A 19,549-nucleotide genomic window follows, 5' to 3' on the forward strand; every position below is an offset into this window, starting at 1 on the left:
CATTATAAATCTATACCGATGTTTCCCAGATTTCAACTTAGTGTAGTCATTCACCTCACCTTAGGGGACAGAAATAAAGGAAATGCAGTACTCTAGGGCCTCAATTATACTCCCTTGCGGACACACAGAGACAGCTGGACGTTTAGGTGTTCCTATTATACTTCTTTTGTAGTCTGCTCGGAGTCCGCTTAGAGGAGCACATGAGCAGTTGGTTCCCTTGTAGCATAGTGGCCGCGCAGACTGGCGCAGACAAGTCTGCACAGACACAACAAAGCGGAGGGTACATGGACGTCTACACAGAGCCTCGTGTCCACCCTCTGATGAGGAAATCGACATCACACGGACCCTAGCAGACCCTCACGTACTGGCAGATGTGGAAAGTATAACCCTAACTTAACTGAAGAAACAAACTCACAGCAAAGTCCATTTTTTATAGTAGTTCTTGAGCTTTCAATCGTATCACACAATCTTTCTGAGCAGAGAGAGTTTGCCCAGTTGCCAAAGAACTGCCAATGTTTTTTCATGAGTGCTTTATGGGCTTCTTGTCGATGTTCACTTAATAGTTGCGCTGTAAAATTTGAAAAGTTACACCATGGAAACAGCAACTGACAAGGCTCATTTAGTAGCGTTTCTAGAGTTTTCAATCTTATCACACTATCTTCCTAAGCTGATGGAGTTAGATACTGTATTTACATACGAATGTTTACAATTCCATTACAACTGAGCAAACTACATCTGCTGAGGAAGATTGTGAGATACAATCTAAAGCTCCACAGCAGTTATTAAATGGACCGTGAGTTGAAATTGTTTTGACAACCACTGCCTCCGAGGTCAAGAGTGAACTTTCATCTCTACTCTAACTGCTTAGGCTGCTCGATTTGTAACAGTCGCTAGTCTTTTCTGCAGTTGTTGCTTGCTTATGATCAGCTTCTGTGCTGTGTTCATGTTGAAATCTTTGTTGTATCACTCATGCCTTCAGGGTCAAGAACTAACTTATCCACAACCGGTCAATACAGTACCATATCTTAACCACACAGAATGAAACTGCCTTCCTGACATCATTTTTTTCATTAAATATCCTGTTACAGACTTGAGGCAATTTAACTAAATAAGAAACAATGTAGGGGAAAAGGCAAAAAAGTTACTTGCACAATTTTGAGCTTTTGTCAAGGCAATGGGATTGTCCCAAATCTACATAGCCTGCAGGGTAAAGTCGTTCAGTTTGTCCTTTGGCTTTCTGTGACTGTATGACTCACTGCCTCTGTTCTTCTTGACAAATTGGGCAAATCCACTTCTCATGTAGTGCAGTCAACCTCCATACATCGCAAGTGTACTTCAGTGTTGCCTAAAATGTTCAACTCTTTTCTCTTGTGTGCAGAATTTACAATGTTTGCTCAAATCTTACCTTGCTGTATACGTTTTGAAAACAGGTTACATGAATGGTATTACAGCAGTCCTGATTGTTGCCACATGGGGGCAGAAATGTTCCCATCACTCCACAGTTAGCCTACATTTACAACAGCTGTGGGTGTTTCGCTGTGTCTCTCCTTCCATGTTAAGGGAAAATAAAGATCACACAAACGTCTGGTCAATGTCATCTACAGACCTTTCTTTAAAACTACATCACATTCCCAGCACATTCTTGCCATAACCTCCCACTACTGCTGAGGTATCTCACAAACCCCTGGGGTAAGTGTGGGAGGATTAGTCATTTTACATCCCTCTTCTCAATTTACACACATGTATATTCATAGTCAGTACACACACAAACAAATAAAAAAATAAAAGCCTTACATTTAGATGACCTTCTAAAATAATAGCAATCAGACAAACATCATGAGATCAAGTCAAAGCATTTCAAGGGTGGTACTTATTACTGTATGAATCGGATTAAATGAATTTCTGTCACTAACAAATACACACAAACAACCCCAAATCAAATAAAAACAGACACACACACACACACACACACACACACACACACACACACACACACACACACACACACACACACACACACACACACACACACACACACAGTAATAAAGAGCCAATTTGTTCACATCAACCAATCTTCAGGTATTCAGTTATCATCCTTAGCCGGAGTCACGTATCTAAGTCGTGCTGCATAACACTGTTTGTTGACTTCGGAAAACAAGCGACAAGTTTTCCTGGCCTAGAAGTGTGAAAATGTAGCCAAAGAAAATGATTTGACTGGAGAATTTCCTCTCAGTTATCTTTTCAGCAGTGGGGGGTGGGGTGGGGGCAGAGAGGAGCCTTCCTTCCACACTGATATGGATTTCATTGAGGGGGGAAAACAGATAACAATACTAAGTCAGTTTTACATTTATAGTCTGTATTCTAAAGTATGCACTCCCTTCTTCTCATCAAGGCACGTGTCACCATAGTCACTGTAACTACTCTACGATACCTTTTACCACAGTTAATCTCTTTTGTACAGTTAAAGCATAGGTTACAATACCTAAATGTCGACACTGACACAGGAAGAGTTTTTTGTTGCTGGAATAATTTGTCCTTTCCATACTGGCCCGAGAGGAAATTCCCTCCTAGCACAACTTAATTCCGAAGTTTTGCTGAATATGAGGCTTCACCGCTAGGTGTGTGTTATCCGTATCACATGGGCATTTTTCCAGTTACAGTCATTTAGTATAAGAAATGGTGTAGCATCTTTGAGCTCATTGATTTGTTTTCACATCCCAATCTCTCCACTTTTATCAGTCTCATTTCCAGCTGTTCCAGTTGAGCAAAAAGCTCAGACAAGGTTATAAACTATACCTAGTGAAGGTAGTCAGCCAGGAGGGCCATAATCAAAATCAAATGTCAAATGTATACGTTACTTTTGTTGTTGAGTTGGATGGAAAACACTGACTGATGAAAAAACTGACTAATGCAGGTTTAACTTTCAATAATTCAGGGTTTTACGCCAACACCAGTGCAACCACATTGTTATACTGTGAGCCACAAAGCTGTGCGTGCTGGAGATGTATAGAGGCCACCTTAGTTATATTTTGCTGCCTTGATTTCTTGCATGTGTTTGTACCAGCAAAAGCCCAGACATTTCTGAGATTTAGACTATCACTGTCCCCGTGACTGGATTGTTTTGCCTTGGTGTAATGCAGCCACTGAAACTGCCACGACTTCTCAACCATGTGTACTCAATCACCAGCTTCCCTATGTGAAAAGAAGTACACAAGTTAGCCATATTGTTGCATCACTTAGTTTTGGGTTTACATTTTGTTCTGTCTTTTGGGCGGTTGGCTGTCTGGGTTGATTTCAAGTTGGTTGATATAATTACTCTTAATGACATCCAATGAGATTTCGGCCTTGTGTCCCACCAGTAAATATTGTGCAGCATTGCTAAATTGATCGTATCCGTGAACTTTCACATAAACATCTGGGTTCTTTTGTAGATTGTGTCAGTCCCATTGAAATAACAAGTGGAGTTATAAAGCACTTTACATGCTCCTGTGTCCCTTTAAAGTCAATCTCATTTCTACACGGATAACTTATACAGCACCAACATTATGAGCCATCAAACAGGATTCTGCTCTGTTACAGTCAATTAACTACACTGGCATAGATGTATAACCTGTGTAAGTCACTCCATAAAGACCTGGTCATGGCATGGATCATGGCTTCCATATGGAGACAATCGGGATAGTTTTACTCCATAAACGTCCAAATGATCCCACTTGGCAGCAGGGCTCATTAAGCGGCACTGAATGAGACAGTTATATCGCGGACTGCCTACATCCAACCATCTGTAACAGATGAAGCAGCAACAGCTACAAGCACATGTGCGCAAACTAGAAAACACACACACCTACACATGTCGTACTTCTGCTACTAGTCAGTGGATTCTGATGTCACAAAAACTGCATGACATCAGTGTCTCGGGGTTGTTGACTCATTCCAGCTTTTCTGTGGCTTTGAGGTATTTATTTGTGTTTTTTCTTCGCGGTCAGTAAGATCACAGGCGCTACTGACCACAACTCTAATGTTCCCACAACAGTCCTCGGCTACACATGCTGAAACAGCAGAGGGACAGACAAATAGCAAGAAATTAAAATAATAAAAGATAAATGGAGGAGGACGGACAAGTTTTTTCAGACTATGCTGAGTTGAACTGTGCTGCTCTGACATTCCTGGCCTTCTCTGGTTCTGAGAGGCTGGGGTGAGAGAACAGAAGCGGAGGAGGGGATTTTTATGTCTGACTGCCTTACTTGGAAGACAAGGCTCCTGGTTCAACTGGCTCTGTAAATAAGCATGAGTGTGTGTCTGTGTGAGGGTGAACTGCACGTGCACAAACTGGAACGGTATGATGAGAAACAGCGTGTTTTAATGCCGCACTTGATATCAAGATAAGCCAAGCCAATTTTTCATATTAACTGCTCCTGTGAACCAGATTCTCTAAACATAGTTCATGTTCCCTTCTTTTCAGTGCATGAAATTAATGTTTGAAAACACCATTTAACATTTGACTAACTTAGTGGGGAAATTTAGCCTTAAATCAAACCATAATATACCAAAAAAGGCAATTGTACATTAAACCAGTCATGACAATTAATTGAATAATAATAGTAATATTTTAAGGCATGCGCTGTACATTCCACTGAAATTAAAATTAAAATAAAGATAAAATATAACTGTCAGGCTAGCTGTTGTGTTTAGCACTTCTAAAGCAAGACGACATGTGGTTTTACAGGTTGTTAAGGGGGGACAGTGCTTTTTCCCCGTTTCCAGTTTTTGTGTTAAGCTAAGCTAGCCACCCGCTGGCTGCAGCTTGATATTGATCAAATATGACAGTAGTATCAATTTCCTCATTTAACTCAAGGTAAGAAAGCAAATCAGCACAGTTCCCAAAATGTTGAACTATTCATTTAACAAATGCCAACTTCACTGCACAAAGAAGACACAGGGTTAAGAGTTATGTTTTCTGTTTCCTTTAGTTAAGGAGTCATGTAGTGCTTTTTCACTGAGACCAGATTGATGTAAAACATGTCCTGTTCAAGCTGCAGACAGCAGGTATTCATCTATACCACAGAAATAATTCAGGGCTTTGGTAACCAAAAGCAGATGCATCTGCAGAGAGCTGTTCTCACACAGACACTTGCACACGTACAAGCACACACACACACACGCACACGCACACACACACACACACACACACACACACACACACACACACACACACACACACACACACACACACACACACACACACACACACACACAGATGCCCACAGAGTATAAACACAAACAGAAAAACTGAAAACCAGGCATTGCGAAAATCCTTGAAATCATAAGTAGCAAGCTTCATTAGGCAACATCCTTATGTTACACTTATTTTTCCCTGGGAAAATCTTAAATTGGAAGAAAATACATGAGATGACTGAGAGAAAGTCTCTGCCCAAAGGTAAATATGAGAGCAAACATATGCACACACATACACACACGCACAAGTTAATGAATAAAGTTAGCAAATGCATTAGTCAGTTGCTAGTCTGCTCATGTGTGACCAGGTTAACGTTGCCTACCATCAAATTTGGGGCCTGGAGACCATAACAGCTTTAAGTGGCGGGGTCTCAAAGTTAAGAAAACTGTATCTCAAACAAAAAAAAAACATAAAATACAAATACATCTTATCAACGCCATGCAGGTCTACGCTTGACTTGAGCAACTCATCAAATACTGGGGCCTAGCATGAGCACTAACTTACAGTAATTTTTCTGACAGAGCAGCAAAAACATAGCTCATTCTCTGGGACTGCATAAGTTGGTGAACATGTCAGCGGACTTGCGACATGAAGCAGGATCGCTGTACAGGCCTCTTTAGCAAGACAGCGCCAGCCATGTTAATGGTCCACCCAGGAATACCCACATGCAAAATTGACTCAGCAAATGGGAAAATTATTTTAGACAATTTCTCAGGCTCTGCTGGTCCGCACAGTGTAACATGTGTTTGTGCTTGTATTCTGTATGTGTACAGTAATATGAAATCCTGGAGCTGGCTGATCTACAAATGCTAGTGGGATGACTCCAAAATGGTGTAAGGGACTCCAGAAAACTTTTCCCTGCTGATCACTCACCGTACATGTTGAGAAATGAGAGGTGTGAAACTCATGCAGAGATCAGACTGAGAGCCAAAAAAAAGTGCTGTGGTTCTCTTGGCCAACACCAAACACATCTGGCCACCTTTCACTCAACTGCATTTAGGAAAATTCCACAGCACTACAATGCTTCAAATTGATCCTATACAATATCCCTGCCTTAGATTACAAAGGTCCCTGACCTCTCTTAATCAGCTAGTCTATCTGCATCCCATCTTGACCAGTCACATGACCCTCATAGGCTCATCCTGTTGACCCTTAACCTCTGGTCAGTCCATTAGAGGGGATTTAGACTTTCAAACAGAGCTTTTGATATAAGGGTCATGTTGATAACTCCGCTCTTCCTCAGAATTCGAGTGTGTGTGTGTGTGTGTGTGTGTGTGTGTGTGTGTGTGTGTGTGTGTGTGTGTGTGTGTGTGTGTGTGTGTGTGCGCGCGAAGATGTGCATGTGAACAAAATGTTACCTTGTTAACAAATTAAGCCAGACTCCTCTTAATCTTTTGGTCTTAGAGGGGAATTTCCAGCTCTAACTACTGCACAAACACACACACCAGCACTCCACCCATGATTGCAGTCTTGCCCTGAAGCTGAATATGTGTTGAGGATAAAACACACTTTTCAGCCCTCAAATGCAGGAGATGCTGTGTCCCTGCCACAGAACACTAAAATTTAAGAACACAAATCTGGCTAGCTGTGAGGTTTATCTTGCTGCAGTAGTGAGGTCTGGACTTTTTGGATGTGTGGAGGGCTCTGTTCACTTGCCAACATATCACTGGTCTGGAGCAGTTATTGTTCCACATAGTGAGAAAAAAACATTCCTCAACAATCCCACAGGCACAGGATCAGTCCATGTACTACTAATAAACAAACACATCAAACTGAAGCCCTCTACCTCTGCACCTCTTTCTTCGGTTTGCTTGTTTTCAGCTGCATCGGTATTGGATGCCGGCGGCCTAGAAATAAAATCTGACAATAAACTAGAACAGAGTTCGCGCTTTTTCTCTGCGAACAAGTCTGGTATTGAGGCAGTGAGAGGGAGAAAACGGTCAGAGGGGGGGTGGAAAGAGAGAGAGAAGACGGGAGGAGGGAGAGAAAGCAACAATTGCTTTGTTAAGACGTTTGTTTTCTCTGAGAAAAAGCCAGTTCAGTTCGTGTGAGTGGCTGCAGAGCTCTGAGTGCTTCAGCTCTGCTTGTGGCTCCTACGTGAATGTGTAGCACTGTGCCACAGGATGTGGGATTTAGGAAGCCATTCTTTCTCTGAGGAGGAAGGCCTCTTCCTTGCCTTTTATGCTCACAAAGACAAGAAGGGGTTGGGTCAGCCTTGCGCCTCTCTCAAGTGTGCTCTGGTATCTGGGAATAACGTCAGCACGTGAAGACAAGGAATGACCTCTGTGACTCAAGTACCAACCACCTACATCCAACCTGGAATATTATCAAACAAGCTCCTTGTTTTCCAGTTGTGTTGCTTCGCTTTTTTCACAACCTATATGAAAAAGCAGCAAAAGAAGTAGTTTTAACTCTTTGGTTTTAAAGTTTAAAAACTAAATTTGAAAAAGAAAAACCAAGTCTCTGTCTGAAGCATAGACACACGTTACAGGGAAGCATCTGGGATGTGAGTTAGTAATTTATACAAAGAAGCATTACCATCACTGTTATACAAGGCGGCACTACAAGAATTAGAATAAGTGTGAGAAAAAGAGGAAATTCCAAGGACTAGAGAAAGACAGCTTTTAGCCCAGCACTTCACTTCCAAGTCTGCAACAAAATAAGGGATAATTGAGCCCTTTGGCCCCATTAACAGACCATACACTTCAGTTGATTTCTATCTAATAGACAGAGCTGCTCTCTATTGTTCTCCAGTTTCCATATCAGGCCTTATCTCCTACATCACCATTACATCACTGCCATTTGAACATATGGAGGGACTGTAACTTACAAATTTCACAGCCCTGAGGCTTTAGAGATGCCGAACACTGACAACAGTTCTGCTCGCATATCAGCTTAAATGTCTTAATCTACCCCTAGACTCAGCTATGCATTGAAAGATTAGCATATCTCCTCTTCTCCTAATGTGAACCACACCATGTGCCCAGCTGAGTTTATTTCCTACTCAAAGTTATCTGATCATATTATGTTATATTAGAATAACAGCTACATAAATGAACAACACAGAAGGAGATGAATAAAGCATCTGTTCTTCAGGGAAAGAGTCTCGAGGCTCTAGGTATGGATGCACAGTCACTCTCAGGTCCTCCGAATTACAGTTGGATCTGACTCACATTCTGCTATTTCTATCAGTCCTCCTCTGTATGTTTAGTGCACTAACAGTCCAGTGCTACCATGTCTGGTAAAAATTCAGAGTAACTCTAGGTCAATTAAGATGAGGAGAGTATGCAGGAATAAGTGAGGTCTGCAGTGAGAGGTGTAGGGCACAGACAAAGTTAAAAACTGGATTAAGCCACGTGAGATCTCACTGTCATGTTGAGCTGAGCATTCATTTAATGCTCAGACTTCTTAAAAGGAGCCACACACCACATACCCCACACTCTGGCAAGAGAAGTAATCGGTTAACTTTTAATCGGACAAATATGAAGCATGTGGCTGTCCCATCTGTGATATCATGTGGTTTTAAATGTCTCTTTATCTTCAGCACTGGTGACATCCAGCTTTCCTGTATTGATCGTGGCTCAATCTGCCATCGTTAAATCCATCGGTTACGCACTCAACACACAAACTGACCTTGTCCCTTGTCTTTCTCCTAATAATCTCATCTGCACTCTCAAAAGAGAGCGTTAAATGCGTGTGACAGAGTAACCTGTAGGTGTGTAGCTCTCTCTGGCAGAAAAATCTTGCAGCGTGTGATGTCTTATTTTCTAGTCTAGTCTTGTAATCTTGAGAATGATTATTATTTGTGAGAAGACAATCTGTGAAATTTCTCCTCAAATATGTGATTCAATCCAATTTCAAAATTTGTTTTATAATTGTAAAAACTCATGTAATCTGTGGCCACTGCTGGATCTTATTCTTGGGCATACCAGTTGGGAACACCTGCTGTGTAGTCCTCAAACTGGAAATTGGGAAGTTTACAAATAAAGGGTCGAGTATAAATGAGAGGGTCCACCTGTTCCTGCACCATGAACCTGTCCAACTGTGTCATGTCTCAACCCATCCGCCTATTTTCTCTAAAAATGCCCTCATGATCTTAGTACACGTGTTGCCTCGTTCGCTTACAGTATTTCTTCAGCTCTATGATTTAACTACCTAGATAATGGAGGGCTTGATTAAAATGAAATCTTCCACCGATTTCCATCATAGAGTGATCATACAGTAACTGTTACTAATTTTAGGCGAGAACCTATAAATGTCGTAATGTTTAACCAAACGTGAAGAATTTCATACATCTGTTTTGTGCTGTGATCCTTCACAATTTGCCAGACCCCAACAGCCCTGACTGAACTCCCGATGTCCCATCATATCAGGAACACTCAGTTCTGCAGTGTGGTGTGAAGGTCAGCGATTCTTTTGAGCTGCTTATGATTTGATCTGTATTTGATGTGGATGAACTTTTATATTAACAAACTGCCTCTTTGTTACAGATACCCTGGGTCGTGTCTTGTGCATTGTGAGATACAGCAAAAATAATACATAAAATGTAAAAGTTTTAATAACTTAATAAGTCATAAATGTAAGTCTGTCATGTAGGAAGAAGGGACAAACTCTATGGTGTTTATCTGAGAAGATCCATCTCTACAAGTGTATTTATATAAGGGAACAAGAGTGGCATTGATGGCAAAAATAGAATAGTGCAAGACCAATTTGTGTTTTTATTGTTGCCATGGGGATGTTATGTGTTTTTACACACACACACACACACACACACACACACACACACACACACACACACACACTTACTTGAATTCTGAGGAAAAGCTGACTTATCAAGATGATCCTTACTCAGTCTTTCTCCACAGCTCTCCATGGAAGAAAAGCAGCAACAATTCCAAGTGAAGCATGAAAATTACTTAATTATATATGGATGTTACACAGGATGAACAAGTAGTGGCTCTGATGTTTCATGTGCTGATGAGAAGCTCTAATACCTGAGACTCAGTTGGCTGAGTTGCATTCAGCTGCTAATGTTTGTGTGTTTCCTGTCTGTGTCAAATAAAGGCAAAAATGCCCTTAAAAATATTTTAGTTATGGGGTCACCAGCATTCATTTAATGGGGTTTCGGAGCTTCAAAGAAAAAGTTTGAAAAAATGTTCTGACTAACTTCTGAGTAGGCAAATAGTTGTTTTTTTTACCTTAATCTGTACCACATGAATTCAGCAGACTTTCTGCTGCATTACAAGGCATTTAAAAGATGCAGCAACATGCAGATGCTCACAAAGGCATCGTCCAATCTAGTCAGATCACGTGGGAATAAACGCAATAATTACCTTTTTTTATACAAGACACCAATGTGTGGAATACACAAACCTTCACCTTTTGCAGATTACTGAAGCCATCAATTTGTAAGCTTCAATTTGTGAACTCACAGACACACATCCATACACAGACACACCCAGACCAAGAACTGCACTGTCCAGTAGAGGTAACACAAACACAGGCACACAGAGTAACAACAGACCTTAAGTATAATAAGAGGGTTGCAATAAAGTAATCAAACCATGCATTCTACGGAAACTTCAACTGAAGACTATTCCTTTGTATTGCACCTGCCATTTGTATGTAAAGCAGACGGATGCTTTTCAGGCCAAAAACTGACAAAGAGAACAGGTGAAGTAGAAGATAGCCAAAACTTCAATCTTCATCCCATGTGGCCCAATACAAAAAAATAACAAACAGAATGACTCTTCTAATGTTACCATCATGACTGTCTGGATTATCCTCCATCAGTTGGACAATTTGGCAACAGTTGGTGGAAGATCGGGTCTAGGATCAGAGAGTGAGACTACAAGATTTGCTATGGGGTATCATCTCTGGCTCTGACACACATTCCTCCACTTCTGGGGCTCATAACCTCGTCACCTCCATCTCCTTCCTCTACCAGCCTCCCTCTCCATCACTCTCCACCTCCACCTCCCACCTCCCTGTCGGAAAGACATATCCATTACACCATCTCCATCCAAACCACCAATGACATTTATGACTCACCACTTTCACAGTTTAACGGCTAAATTGCATTTCCACCATAACAATACACCTCGGGGGAAGTAACTGATCTTAAGGGTCACACTCAAGTTGTTCTCAGGGTAGTTAAAGTGAAAATATTATCATGGGACAAAAGAAGTGTGTTATATGTAAAAAGTAAAATGCAGCTGTAACAAATCTGAATTAAATGCCTCCTCGATGATGCTTGGACCACAGGGAATTCAAAAGGGCTTTACCGTTCTTAACCGCAATTAATCCTCTCCTTACTTGGCACAGACAGGGAACACACACAGGGAAACATACACACTCACACAGGCAGAAAGTGGGGCATACCTGCCACACTACTTGAGCATCAAGGTCAGAGAAGAATTATCTTTCCCGCCCAGAGCGCCTGTCAAAATACAGAGAATAACACAATCACAACTCTTCCAAATGTAGGCATTTTTACAACACTGGGGACAGGGGTCAGGGAGGTTGTGTCTTCCCAGGGTGTATCGCCTGGTGCTGGCCAGTCACAGTGACATAGTCAGCTGTTGTCTCTGTGGGAGGTGTTGGGGAGGAGGTTGCTCTTCAGGATCAGGCCTAGACCAAACAACAAGCAGCCTTGTCTGCACTTTGGGCAGCAGGACCAACAGATCGAGTCTCGATCTCAATTCTCAGCTTTCAACCAACAATACACACACATTCCTCAGGGTGTATGGGGATTAACAGCTCTTAGAGTTGCTTCCTCCATATCTGAGTTGTGCTCATCCTCCCTGTGGTTCACCCTGCCTTGGAACACCATGGTCGAGCTAGTAGCAAGAACCACCTGGCAGCACAGAGAACTTCGTCTTTCCCAAAAATGGCTTTCCCAATCCCTCCGTCCAACATCCCACACACAAACTCTCACTCCAGGAATCTGCTAATCTGCCCTTCTTCTTCCTCATTCTCCTCCTCCTCATGTTCCTCTGAGAATGATTAATGATTAATTCTGACCAGATTAAATGACCACCAAGGGAGAGAAACTCTACTTTGTTGATATTATATAAACAGTGGAGATATTCAATCAGGATCAGATGATGCTGTGAAAAGCTTTACATAGATCTAAATTATACCTTGGAGCTTCATCCTTAAATATAGAGGTAAAGGCAATCTTATATTATTTTTTCATTATTGCCTCTCTGAAATCAGCCGGACCTGCTTTGGGTTATCATATCTGTAAATGTTTGCATGCATCATTGGCTCACCGTGAATTGTTTAGACTATATATTCACTACTGACCTTAGTTTGGCTCTACCGATTGAGAAGGAGCCCAAACAAGAGGCTATGATACTGACTTTAGATCACATCTCTGTTTATGTGGAGACAATGAAGAGATAAACACACTGAAGCGCCATGTGGACATGAGCCCAATATTTATTTCTTATACCAGATGCCAATTTAAGCAAGAGCAGGTCACAGAAGCAAGAAGATATTGAGTTGAGAAATAAATACGACTACATTTTAGCCTATAGTATCTGTGTCAGTGTTCTGGATGTAACTGAAAAGCGGAGCCCCTTTCTGTTCACTGTGCAGCTTTGGATAGATGAAAGCCCCGGACAGGATCACAAACTTCCTGTTCTGGACCTCCCATGGGTGGATCCGAATGTCAGAATGTCTGAAAATCAGAATGTTGAATTACTCCAGTTTCATTAGTGTCATCTGATCAGTGGCAAGATGTTCAGCCAGACACACACCTCCGCTATTGTTCTCTCCTCTCCTCATTCCAGATGTCCTGGGCTGAGGACTGTGCTTCTAAATCCAGGCAGGCAGTGCTGCTTTGTTTAACCTGATATGTTGGCCCCCAGCATCATACACTTCTATCCTACGCAGCTCCCTGAATCAAAGCTCAGTCTCAATGGAGAAATGCAGATTTTTGTGAGTTATAAAGTGAAGGATGGTTGTTTTTTTGATAAAACATCTTGGGAAAGGGAAGTCAAAGCCACTCTACTAAACTTGCTGCCAGCGCAACCTGGAAAATGGATGGCCGTATGAAAATTTGAGTGGGCTTTACTGAACTCACAATGTAGTACTTGGAGACAAGCTATAGGGGAAGTTTCTTGTGGCATACTGTATTTTTTCAACATGTCAATCACATGTCGTTCTTGAGTTGACACCTGCAACCAATATCCTGAATAGTTTCTCTCAAAGTGATTTTTTTTTTAGCATTTTATGATGACATCTCGCGGCTACTATCCATCACAGCTGAAAATACACCAATCAGCCACAACATTAAAACCAGTTACTGGTTTTAATGTTGTGGTTGATCGGTGTAAATACTTAAAACATCCCGGAAGATGGAGAAACTCTCCACATGATAATGCCAGGCTTCCATGTGAGGTGTTTATTTGTCTGAAACATCACATATTGCTCCACCATGCAATAAAAGAAATGATTAAAAGCTTCGAACATGCCACCAATGTTTGTTCCAACTCCTCTGGATTTCTGCCACTCTAGTCTGAGACGTGTTTTTCATTAGAAACTCCACCTGTGCTTTAAAATAAAACACTACATCTGACAACAAGCATCTCAGAGGCAGAAAGTCTCTAAAGTGTTTCAGTTCTCAGTGGAGACTTGAAGCACAAGCAGCAAGTTCTTCTCCTCCACTTCCGTTTTCCATCAAACTCATTCATGGATTATCTACTTTTGAATGTGTGGAAACTAAATCTGCAAAGCATCAAAATAGTCAAAGTCTGCAGATCCACATCTGGTATCAGTAACATCTGTTCAGTCATGGCAGGTCACCAACTACATAAAATTATTGTAATGAGTTCCAAACAGAGAGGTTTGTGGATTGAACGTGGGAAAATGACAGCACTGGTTTTTCAGCTGGGACGGTATCATTCCTAAACTCGACATCCTGAGTTGAGGAAGTCCAATCAGTATCAGTAAATAACAGTTGGATCGGCACATTCCTCTTTGTGGGTGATGAATTGAAAAATCATAATCAAGCGCATCAGCAACACAAAACTCTGTTTCGCTTATGTTACTCCCCCTACAATTGCTAATTTCCATTCTCACTGATGACAAAATTCCTTAAATTACTTAAATTTAGATTTCAAAACATGTTTAAAATCAAATATCAAATAAACATTGTCTTTTGTATCATATCAATTTGCTTGATGGATGTTATACAGTTATAACTTCTCTGGCTGTCTGGACAGTGAAAGCGGACCATAAGAAGTTTGTCTCTATTCTAAAAAGAAAAGTTTATTGAACTATCGAAACATACCAATTTTTCACTGCATAAACATCTCTGTCTCTCTCATTACCTCGCTATACCTCTCTCTTAACACACACACGCACACACACACACACACACACACACACACACTTGAGCTACTGTAGGCTCTCTGCCGCACCCTCTCCCTCCTCTCTCTCTCTCTGCTCTTTTCCAGCAGACCTGAAGGAGGCTGGACTGGGAGTAGACCCAACTCAAAGTGTTTAGAGCAGCATGACAGAAAAAAAAAAAAAGAAAAAAGAAAAAGAAAAAGAATTACACAAAAAAATTACCACAGATTGAAAAATATAAACATCTGGAATACATAACCTGCTTGTCAGTGATGCTGAAACAGATGTTTGTTGGTCATTTTAAGCTACTATGGGACTAACGGCAATGAACACAACTAATGAACTGTTTCATCAGACTGAATATATCAGAGATAAGGCAGAGCTGGTTGCACGCAGACTTTACATGTGTGCATGGCATTAAATAGTCCCCATGAAGAGAGCCTAAACGAATCCTCAGCTGCGCTCAGTTTGAAAGTTGCTCACGTTATAATAATCAGATACAGTTCAGGTGGTAGGCTTCGGCTGTGTCTACAGGTATACGTACGCGCACGTATACCTGTAAGCACAGCCAAAAACCTTATCGATCCTTCGCCCACTTACCTCAGCCCCTGTCAAGTCTACACTTGAGTAGAGAGCCGCCAGCAGTAGCAGGGTGCCGGACGGTAACAGCATCGTGGCGGTGCGCAGTGGAGGCTCTGTGCGCAACAGTGCAGAGTGCCCACAAAACAACCACCTGTTGAGCGCCTCTGGTGAGATTTCTTCAGGTAATTCGCGGTTTATCGACGGAGCACGGGCAGCACGTTTGGCTGCATCTTGGTCCGGAACGATGTGAGGTTCTGATCAGTGCAACTTGTTCTTGTTTCTGTTGCACCACACCCCCTCCCAAAAACGACCACCCTCACCCATGCAAAGGGACTCAACCCAGTTGTTACAAACACTTTGACTTTTCTCGGAAAGGAGAGGGACTACTCTTCACACTTTGCTGTTTTTGTGACAATATTTGAGGGGGGTTTTGGTGCTAGAGTTACCGGTCACCTGAAACTTGCCAGTCCGGGAACCCGCGCACCCCCCGTGATCCCTTTTTTCCTTCATCTCACCATCGGCGCGTAAGCTCGGTTTGACTGTAAGTAATGCCTTTTATTAAAATGATGCCGAATTAATAAGATACACTCGAGAAAAAAAAAAACGATTTATCATTGCAAGTGTTCCCTGAGAGCAGTTCCATGTGAATTAGCCGGTGAAGTACTCCTTTACAGCAAAAACGGTGAATGTAGGGTAATTGTACATTTATTGAGACTCTACTCATGCAGATAGGATGTATTGACTCATGATTTACCAGTGATTTATTAACATGGGGGGTGTGTGTGGCGTGCCTTAGGTCGGGCAGTCATGCTGTAGAAGTTGTCTCTACAAGTGAAACAGCGGAGTGAGACTAAAGTTTGCGGTCCGCATGAGTGGGACCATGCACGAGCAACACAACAGAGGACTGAAGAATCTGAGGTAAACATTATATGGGCGCAATTCACTGCGCAGCATGAATGCAGGATTAACTGATCAGCGTTGCTAACGCTGTCATTTTCGTTGCCTGCAGGCTGCTGCTTCTGTGCATCTGCGTTGCCATCCTCGCCTCAGGAGCGCAAGCAGTAAGTTTTCTCTCCCACGTGGTGTTGATTTTTTATTTTTTTATTTTTTTATTTATTTTTTTTTGTATAAGCTTTTTCTGGAAAACTGCATCCTGTTAACAATTACCAAATGAAAATGAACCTGTTGGTGTCTCTCGGCTTGGTTTGTCTATCTCTGGAGCTGCTCAGCAGACACACGCAAACCTCAGTGTGCTGATTGTGGGAGTGTCCGGTTTGGGGAGTTCCTCCAGTAGGAGGGTTCTTGGCTTTGCAAGCTGGTAAAAAGCTGCAAAACTCAAGACATCTTCTTGTGAAATTCCTCATGTTGCAATGTTACCATTTGAAATTAGAGTATTCCCAGAGTTTTTTTTTTCTTTCACAAAATGAATAACCAGAAATGGGATATCATGTAGGGCTACAGAATGTTGTGCTTTGCTTGACCCCTTCACCTGACAGGGCTTGAGTAGTGGGGTCATGACCTCTGCAGGCATGCTGACATGTTGATGAGCTTTGTTGAGTATAAATTTGTCATTGTGTGCTATTATTCATATTTCATGGTTATTCAATATTCACAAAGTAACTTTAAACCCGTACTCTGCTTATTTGGAAAGGCACTAAGCAATAAATTACTTTATGTTTGTGTCTGTTAGTCTATAACATCCCAATAGTTAAAGGAACAAAGTAACATTAACACAATGGAAACTTTTCCATCTCACTCCATGTAAAGAACGGGAAATACATTTCTCATCTAACACTTGCTCTCCCGCAGTGTTAGATGAGAACATTGATACCACTCTCATGTCTCTCCATTAAATGTAAGGCTACATCCAGTAGCCAGTTAGCTTAGCACAAAGACTGGAAACCGATGGAAACAGCTAGCCTCGCTTTGTTCAGAGGATAACAAAATTTGCCGGCCAGCACCTCTAAAGCTCACGAATGAACACATTATACATGATCGCATCTGCTTAAAGACAACAATTTGCTGGGAGTTATGTGCCAGAATACTTCTGGGCTATGAGGAGTTGCCAGGCAATTAGTGGAGTCCGGGCAATGTCCGGACCTGATTCTCCAGTTGCCCTTGCACACATGTAGTACACAACAGGAGATCTGCTGTCAGCGTCAGATGTATTCTCACCTACTGGAAATAATGTGTTTGGTTTAGGCGAGTGGCGGCACCTGTCCAGAGAATACAGGAGGCAGGACATGACGCAAAAAATACGCCGTGGAAATCACAGTGTTCTGTATACATCATAAACAACCAAGTCTCTAGCCGTTCTTTGAATTTGTCTGTTGATTTCAGTGTCGGCCTTTACCGCCAGAAGTTCCTGAATCTTGTTGTCTCTCCAGTTAGACATTTTGGTTGGTGTCTTTGTGTAACTGAGCCTTCTTCTTCACCCTCGGATGTTTGTATTCTACCGTTTTCGCGCTAGTCGCATAATAGAAACAACTTCAAGATGCCCTCTCACTCGCTGTGAATTCTCCTGACAATGACTAGCTCTATTCACACATGGGCTTGATTGGACATTACCTAACTTTGTACTAGGAAGCTGGCAGGGTAAAGACCATTTAATGTGCGGTCTGACGAATTTGGACATTTGCGTCTTCACATGCGTCTCCTCCAGGTAATGTCAACATAAATTCAGGGATGCAGTGCATGTGTGAAAGCAACTTAAGTCTGCTTCCATTGCACTTTGTTGCAAATTTCTTTTATTGCTACATCCACTTTTCCACCTCAACCAAGTGTTAAAACTTTTTTGCAATATTTAGCTTTTTTTTTGTTTCCACTCTGTTTTTTTATGCACAAATTGAAAATGTGCATAAAAACAGATGAATGGAAAGGCACTTAGTGTGGAGGAGTCTTTGGGTGGATGGACCCATGGTGCGTATCCTGTTATTGGACAAAATGCATGTTCATTATCAGTGGAGCAGCTCCATGTGTTTGCTGACATTACACTTCACTGATCCCATATTGGAAAATACCCTCCTGCTGGATTTGTTGCTTTTCTCACGCGCCTACATGTGCAAACAGCCTCAGTTGGATTTTTACCCTACTCTTAAAAGTTGTCATAAAAGTTTAAGTGAAAGAGAGAATACAAATGTTACATTAAGTGATTAGAATGTCTAACTGGGCCAAACTTTGTGTAATACTTTTTATCCTTTCTCTCCAGACCTGCAGACCTTACCTGGCCTACTTTATTTTTCCTTTTATGTAGCTCACAAATGTGAGCTAGATGAAAGGAGACAAAGGACATGACTCTGGATCAACCTGTGTACTGTGTTTGTGCATGTTTGTGAGCTGGCAGCACGTGAGCATGTTTTGCTTTTCTGTTTGTTGATGCTTGTGCGGGATGTCAGATGTTCAATGGTTCTGTCAGACATTTAATATCATACACGAGGCTCTCAGATGAAAAGTTACTTTCTCGGTTGCGATGAAAAGGCCCCGTTGTCTCTCGCTTTTTATCAAATTTGGTCAGGGCTCAAATAAAAGCATGTGACACAGCTCAGCTCCTTTGTGTATTGTGGAGCTTTGCTCCAAGGTGGTGATATTGAGAGACAGAAGGCTAATTTTAGCTTGGCACCATCCATGTGCTCTGTGCAGGCAAGTTAACTGTCAAATGAAGAAACAGCTAACTGATTATACAAATAACTTGAGTAAAAATAGCTTCTGTTTCTAGGTGTGATGTGCAACCATCATCTGACTTTTTGGAAAAAAATATCTCCATCTGTGCATATCAAAGGAGTTGTTGAAAGGATAATAAGGAGTCACTTTCAGTAGTTGTGAGCTGAAGGTAATGAAATGGCTGGAGGGTTGATTTGACATGTAAAAGGGCAACAGGAAGCAATAACCAATCACATGTCACTTTATGACGTTTGCCCTCCAACGCAGAATTTCTCAATCTCAACTGTTTCTAAGAAAATATGTGTCTGTTTAATATCGAATCCAAATCTGACCCTCGGGACTTATTCATTTCTTTCAACCAGACCCCCGCCTCCGTGTTGGACAACTCTTTCCCACCATCTGACTCCACGTGACGTTTTACATTTGGAATTCCCCTGCCTATTGAAATATAATTCTCAAGATATTCTGCATGTGAGATTTAATTTTGTTATTTTCCTAGTGTTCACATTCCACTGCCTTTGTAAACAAGCAGAACTCCGGGGGGTGGAGGGAGCTGTCTGACCCTTTGGCAAGCGATTCAGAGGGAGTATCCTAGCACCTTAAAGGCCTCGATATGTTCCAATCAAAGTGCTTGTAGGTTCATTGAACAGCATCTGAAAGAATCAGACATTCCCGCCCTCTTCACACAGTGATTCTCTAGGTGTGCAGAGGTGA

The 19,549-nt window shown here is 41.7% G+C and overlaps 2 protein-coding genes across 3 annotated transcripts in view; one reads left to right on the forward strand and one right to left on the reverse strand.

Annotated features, from left to right (window-relative positions):
• The window catches only part of col4a1 (collagen, type IV, alpha 1), a 43,567-nt gene extending 28,154 nt beyond the window's left edge, over nucleotides 1-15,413 (reverse strand). The window contains exon 1 of the mRNA XM_040148579.1: nucleotides 15,194-15,413. Coding sequence (XP_040004513.1) covers nucleotides 15,194-15,265 — 72 coding nt within the window. The 5' untranslated portion in view covers nucleotides 15,266-15,413. The remainder of the gene's footprint in view (nucleotides 1-15,193) is intronic.
• Nucleotides 15,414-15,522: 109 nt separating this feature from the next.
• col4a2 (collagen, type IV, alpha 2) overlaps nucleotides 15,523-19,549 on the forward strand; it is a 63,393-nt gene continuing 59,366 nt past the window's right edge. For both annotated transcript variants that reach the window (XM_040148560.1, XM_040148561.1), the window contains exons 1-3: nucleotides 15,523-15,716; nucleotides 15,972-16,093; nucleotides 16,185-16,236. In XM_040148560.1, coding sequence (XP_040004494.1) covers nucleotides 16,044-16,093; nucleotides 16,185-16,236 — 102 coding nt within the window. In that variant the 5' untranslated portion in view covers nucleotides 15,523-15,716; nucleotides 15,972-16,043. The remainder of the gene's footprint in view (nucleotides 15,717-15,971; nucleotides 16,094-16,184; nucleotides 16,237-19,549) is intronic.

The sequence above is a fragment of the Xiphias gladius genome, chromosome 16 (assembly GCF_016859285.1).
Source record: "Xiphias gladius isolate SHS-SW01 ecotype Sanya breed wild chromosome 16, ASM1685928v1, whole genome shotgun sequence".
Taxonomy (NCBI): domain Eukaryota; kingdom Metazoa; phylum Chordata; class Actinopteri; order Istiophoriformes; family Xiphiidae; genus Xiphias; species Xiphias gladius.